This window comes from Wolffia australiana, chromosome 19, assembly GCF_029677425.1.
Source record: "Wolffia australiana isolate 7733 chromosome 19, ASM2967742v1".
Taxonomy (NCBI): domain Eukaryota; kingdom Viridiplantae; phylum Streptophyta; class Magnoliopsida; order Alismatales; family Araceae; genus Wolffia; species Wolffia australiana.
This window is the reverse complement of record NC_135853.1, coordinates 4959675-4966020: the sequence shown is the minus strand read 5'-3', so window position 1 is coordinate 4966020 and position 6346 is coordinate 4959675. Positions and strand designations below refer to the sequence as shown.

The window sequence follows — 6346 nt, the reverse complement described above, 5'->3', positions numbered from 1 at the left end:
GGACTTATCACCAAAATTTGAAGGATTTAATAAATAGATTAATTTAGGAAACACCTTAACCTCACTTTTTTCGTAGTGTGCTGAACATTATGTTCAGCTCTCTACGTTCATCGTTCAATAGATACAATATTAAAGTGTTTATGTGAAACTATAAACATTATTGAGCAATGACATTTCAAACAATGGACTTATCACCCCTACTCATGCCGCCATGCGAAATTCTCGCAATTCCCCACTGGTTGACGTGCCAGAATTAGTGTTATTTATGCCAACTGTAAACAAGGTAAGATTAATAATTTTAAGGATTTAATAAATGTAATAATGTAGGGAAAATCTCTACCTCACCTCTTCAATCTTGCACTAAACTTTAAGTTCAGATCTATACATTTCCCTCTTAATAGACACATTAGTAAAGTGTTTAAGGTGAAACTATAAACATTACTGAGCAAGGACATTTCAAACAATGACATACTTTACCCATTAAATAGACTTATCACCAAATTTTGAAGGATTTAATCAGTAGATTACATTTGGAAACAGCTTAACCTCACTTTTTTCGTAGTGCGCTGGACATTAAGTTTAGATCTCTATGTTCATCTTTTAGTAGGTACAGTATTAAAGTGTTTAAGGTGAAACAATAAACACTACCGAGCAAGGACATTTCAAAAAATGACATACTTGACCCTGCAAATGAATTTATCGCCTCAAATGAATTCTATCCATTACCCACTGGCTCGACGTGCCAGAATCATTGTTATTTATGCCAACTGTAAACAATGTAAGATTAATAATTCTAAGGGTTTAATAAATATCATAATTTAGGATTTAATAGAAATTCTCAGCATCGCCGCCAAGCCTTTTGTCCATACTATAATCCAGCATGTACAAAATACAAAACCCAAAATCCCCAACCATCATGTATGCCATATACGTCATGATTGTTATCTATTATCATGTGTGCCACGTGCATGTGAAGGAACAGGGGTAATATGGGTATTGGGTATAGGGTTTGACATTTTGGACCGGGGACCGGTCGGAGCGGACTGAACCGGGACCGAAAAAAGACCGGACCGGAAGTGGACCGAACTTTAGGTAAGGTTTAGGTTCATGCCAAAAAACCGGACTGGACCGGACCCTATCCCACATACTACACATTCCCCTCCCCGTCTCCCTTTCCATAACCCGCCCCAAAGCTCATTGACGCTGCTTCGCATGTGCAACGCCTCTGTCCCCCCCGCCTGCTCCTCGGCCACCGTCGGTACCAAACTGGACCGGGACCGAACAAGACCGGACCCGACCGGGACCGAACAAGACCGGACTGGAATGGGACCGAACTTCAGATACGTTTTAGGTTCATGCCATAAAACCAGACCGGACCGTGACCGTCAAACCCTAATTTAATTGGGTAGGCACCGACACCAACCCCCCAATGACAGGCCAACAACTTAAAACAAGGCCAACACCAACCCAGTGTATTTAAAGCTTCAAATTTCACCAGACCAGTTCCTTTTTATCATGGGGTGGAAGAGATTTTTGTATGGGAGCCAAGAACAGAGAGCAGATGGAGCGGGGAATCGCAAATTCGCTTCCAATTTTGTTGATTTTCTTGAATTTGATCTCTGCAGAGGGTTTGAGTAGGTCGGATTTTCCTCCGGAGTTCGTGTTTGGAGCGTCTACCTCGGCTTATCAGGTCGAAGGGGTGGTGAATGAAGACGGGAGGGGCGTAAGCGTCTGGGACACCTTCTCTCACTCAGGTCATCGTTCTCCGTGATTTTTTCTTTGTTGGGTTCCTTCGTTCTCTTCTCACTTCGCCGGAGATGCAGGAGGAACGCGCGACGGGAGCAACGGGGACGTGACCGCCGATGGCTACCACCATTACAAAGTAAACTTGATCGATCTCTTCGTCTTTTGAATTATTGGTTTCTGTAATATCGTCTTCAGGTTTGACATGTCTCTGTTATGAACAGTGCTGCAGTAGATTGACTAGGATGAAGCTGAATTCTGGAAATTTTGTTACCCTTTTCTTTGCAAGATTCGTTTTTAGGATCTTTTTGGTTGCCTAAGATGATTTGGTGCTTGAGGTTTTCTCTCTTCAAGAATCTCCAGCTTGAGTTTTCACTTCAGTATTTTCCATCAATCATGATTGAATAAACTTCATATCCACGGGGTTCATCTTTTAAATGTATATGGGAAGATGTAAACTTGAAATCGTTGGCTTGTAAGAATCTCATGAAGTACAATTTTAAATCTATACTGATATGATCCTGATTTATCTAGAACGACTTCATGAAGTGGTTAATTACTTGCACGATTCTCTTCATTGGCTGATCTCTGGCTCGATGTCGCTGTCATATGCTTGGCCATTTTATTTATAGTTCCCCTCTTCAGGGGGAATTTAATTATCTCTTTCTTTAATTGTCACTTGCTTGGGCGCGGGGGACAAACTTTCCACCTGTTATGAGCGTTCTTTCCTTATTTCTCTGTTGTACTTTCCTCCTTTGATATTGCAGTACTATTATCGTAATATATATTGTTGTGTATCATGTGAGATATCAGTGAATTACTTTTGAATCAATATTTGCGTGTCAAAAATGAATCCATTTTGATGGAAATTAAGTCAATATTTGTAGGAGATTTAACTGCCATTTGAATATTATGGTACAAAAATTTAGCCTGAAGTTAGGATTCACAAGTGTGAAACCGTTTCTTCTACAGGAAGATGTGAAGCTTATGAGTGAAATTGGGCTGGAGGGTTACAGATTTTCTATTTCCTGGCCAAGAATAATTCCAAGTAAAGAATTTGGATTCCAGCCCTATCTTGCTTCCTCTGTCTCCTGTGTGTAATGCAACAGTTTCCTTCACTGCAGATGGCAGAGGAGCCGTCAACAAGAAAGGCATCGAGTTCTACAATAATTTAATTGATGAATTAATCAGTCATGGTAAAATCATTGTGATCAAAAAAATTTTACGCATTCTTATACGAGAAACTAGTGCTCTGATATAGTTGAACAATCTATCTCTCTATCTATCCTTCTATTTATATATCTGTACATCTGTTTATCTATCTAACTATATATCTCCCTCTCGCTCTCGGCCGGTATGTGTATATATATCTCGTTCTATATACCAAACTGTCAATCTATCTGTCTCAATCTGGGAATTTATCTTTCACTCGTTTTATATATCTATCTTTGTTTATTACTATTTATTGTTTCTATCTATATTAATATGTTTCAGGCAACCTTTCTATACTACTTCACATATATCTCTCTCGGCATATGTCTCTCTGTCTATCTATTTATCTTTTTATATAACTATATCTATCCATTCACCCATCCCTCTCCAATCTCATTCATCCATCCCATCTTCCATCCATCTATCGAGCTGTCCACCCTCTACCCGTCTATATGTTATTTAGTTCATCCGACTATCTCTGTGTCTGTTTGTATATCTATTTTTTGTCTGTTGTGCCTGACGCGAACTTTGAACAGGGATCCAGCCACATGTCACATTGTTCCATTATGATCTCCCTCAAGTGCTTGAGGACGAGTATGGCGGCTGGTTGAGCCCAAAAATCATGTATTTCAAGAAACATTGAACGAATGATTTTATTCCAATCATCTTGGTGCTCCGTGGCCTGAGTTTGTTTATCGTTTCCTGCAGAGATGATTTTGTCGCCTTTGCAGATATTTGCTTCAATGAGTTTGGTGATCGTGTCTTGCACTGGACGACATTTAATGAACCAAACATCTTGTCTATTGGTGCATATAGCGAAGGGATATTCCCCCCAAAGAGATGCTCTCAACCATTTGGATTTGTCAACTGTACTGCTGGAGATTCGACCACGGAACCCTACCTTGTTCTGCACAACTTCCTCTTGGCTCATGCGAGTGTTGCTGAGTTGTACAGAACAAAGTACAAGGTAAAAACTGCTCCACTCGAGACTATATATTTATGCTTCTGTGTTTCTTTGTGAATAATTTTTTTCCTCTGTTTGATGGTCTAGGAAATTCAAAACGGGTTTATAGGAATCAATATCTATGCTTTTCAATTTTACCCTAAAACAAACTCCGCAGCTGACATTGCGGCAGCCCAAAGAGCTATTGATTTCTGGTGTGGCTGGTGAGTGGATTGTTCTTTTACCCTTGTTCTTTATTCAACCCTCATCTTTGTCAATTGTTTTGATGATAGGGTTCTTCACCCTGTTATCTTTGGAGACTACCAAGAAACTCTGAAGGAAAGAGTGCGATCAAGACTTCCACACTTTACAAAAGACCAATCTCGATTTTTGAAGGGCACCATCGATTTCATTGGTATTAATTATTACTCATCATTGTATGTCTCGGTTATCGCTGAAAAAAGTCAATTGGATGCTGAAGATTTCTTCGGTGACATGGGTGTCCAAATATCAGGTTCTATCTTTTTCCCTCTCCCATAAGGTGTTCACAAAAATGGATAACATCTTTTTGAGCAAAAGAACTTGATGCATCATAGAAAAAATTGTATGGTCAGATGAAGGATATCTTTGTTAAGTTCCTTTTTTAAGGCTTCAGTTCCTATATAATGGGTTAAGGAATCTAAATCTTAACTTAGTTAGGCGTTTATCCCTAGTGGCCAACTCCCAGGGCAGTGGACCTCCTCTCTCCACTTGTTCTTATTTCTCTCTCCTCTTATATCTCTCTCTCTGTCTGTCTCTCTATCTCTCTCTCTCACATACTATCTCCCTACCATAGACCAAGAATTCATGGCGACCTTCCATCACCCTAGGAGACAGGTAGAGGGAAGAAAAAGTCAAACTCGCTTACGACATAGGTTCCATATTGGGACAGGAACCTAAAACTGGAAAAATATAAAGAGACCCTTCGTTCAACACATATCGAATTTTCAGTACACGATTTGAATAAGTAGGCTCTAGATAAATTTTGTTGTTTAATATTTGAAATTCAACGACCTGAGTTCCCACGCTGACTTGAGTTTGTTCCATGACTTTCCTTCATTTAATGTCTTAAACAAATCCTGATGTGAGGTTACAGTCTCAAAGGATTCGACTGCGGGTGAAGAGGTAGTGACTCTATAATTCCTCACTGATTATTGAGGCAAGTAAAGTTTCTCACTGATTCTTGCAACAGTTCAATCCGGAATTTCTTCCAGTTGATCCAGATGGTTTGGAAAGTCTGCTACTAGCCTTGGCGAGTAGATATGGGAACCTGCCTATATTTGTTCATGAACATGGCATCGGAACTTCATATAATAAAACAGTTGATGACCCGGAACGAGTTGATGTGATTAGACGTTCGACCCAGAATGTGCTCTCTGCAATAAGGTCGATCTTCTCTCCCTTTAATAAATTGCTTCGTTTGTGCTTTGATAAGCATGTTCTAAAAAAATTATACGTATCAACTGTTATTTTTTCAGGGGTGGATCAAACTGCAAAGGATACTTCGTGTGGTCATTTCTCGATGTCTTTGAGATCATAACAGGCTTTATAACACGTTATGGCCTCTACTATGTGGACTTTGAGGACAAGAGCAGAAAGCGACAACCCAAGCTTTCTGCACTATGGTACAAAGATTTTCTCAAGAAACCAGTAAGCCTGGCTTCATTGTAAAATATGAAGATTTTAAAAAATATTGTGCAGTCATCGTTTATTGCATTTTCCTTATGATTAAGATGATAAATGAAACGTACTAACCCAACTTGAAGGACCTGAGTCAACATGACAGCGACTCAATTTATTATCATATTTCTTTGGAAAATGGAATAGTAAATGCTGTCCGAATAAAAAAAGAACAGAGGAAGCCTCTATTCCATGTATAAGATAATAAATCAATGGATATTACAAAAAATACTGTGTGTCTATAAATGAGTGAGTCACGAGCAACATGGTCAATGTGGAAGTCGTGGATGTCGTGTCATACTCCCCCTCAAGCTGGAGTATGGTTATCAAACATGTCTAGCTTGGTGCAATAGTAGTATGATGATACACTAAAGCCCTTTGGGGAGAGGTTGGCAAGCTCCTCTAATCAAATGACATGAGACATAGTGATAAGGTTGTTAAGATGATCTATTTGAGGGCCTTCAAGGTCTTGTCATAAACGCAATTACAATCTACCATAATGTGCTCCGTGGGTTTGCGGGCACTAAAGATAACCATTCCATTGTCATAATATATCGGCATAAAGAATTTCTGGTGGAATATCCAGTTCTGCAAGAAGAGATGTCATCCACATCATCTCTGTTGCAGTGCTAGACATAGCCCCGTAATTTTCCTCCATATTATGTTTTCTTGTTATGCACGTGAGAAGATTTTGTACAATAGGTATACTAGCTCGATGCTTTACGGGCT

General features: G+C 39.4%; 1 protein-coding gene across 1 annotated transcript; it reads left to right on the top strand.

Annotated features, from left to right (window-relative positions):
• Nucleotides 1-1493: 1493 nt before the first annotated feature.
• LOC144715497 (beta-glucosidase 22-like) lies at nucleotides 1494-5669 on the top strand. Its single transcript, XM_078590429.1, has 11 exons — nucleotides 1494-1754; nucleotides 1824-1882; nucleotides 2716-2791; nucleotides 2868-2939; nucleotides 3492-3579; nucleotides 3664-3922; nucleotides 4007-4122; nucleotides 4192-4412; nucleotides 5034-5062; nucleotides 5130-5323; nucleotides 5416-5669. Exons 1-11 carry the CDS (start codon nucleotides 1538-1540, stop codon nucleotides 5606-5608), a joined length of 1524 nt encoding a protein of 507 aa, XP_078446555.1. The 5' UTR covers nucleotides 1494-1537; the 3' UTR covers nucleotides 5609-5669.
• Nucleotides 5670-6346: the final 677 nt, after the last annotated feature.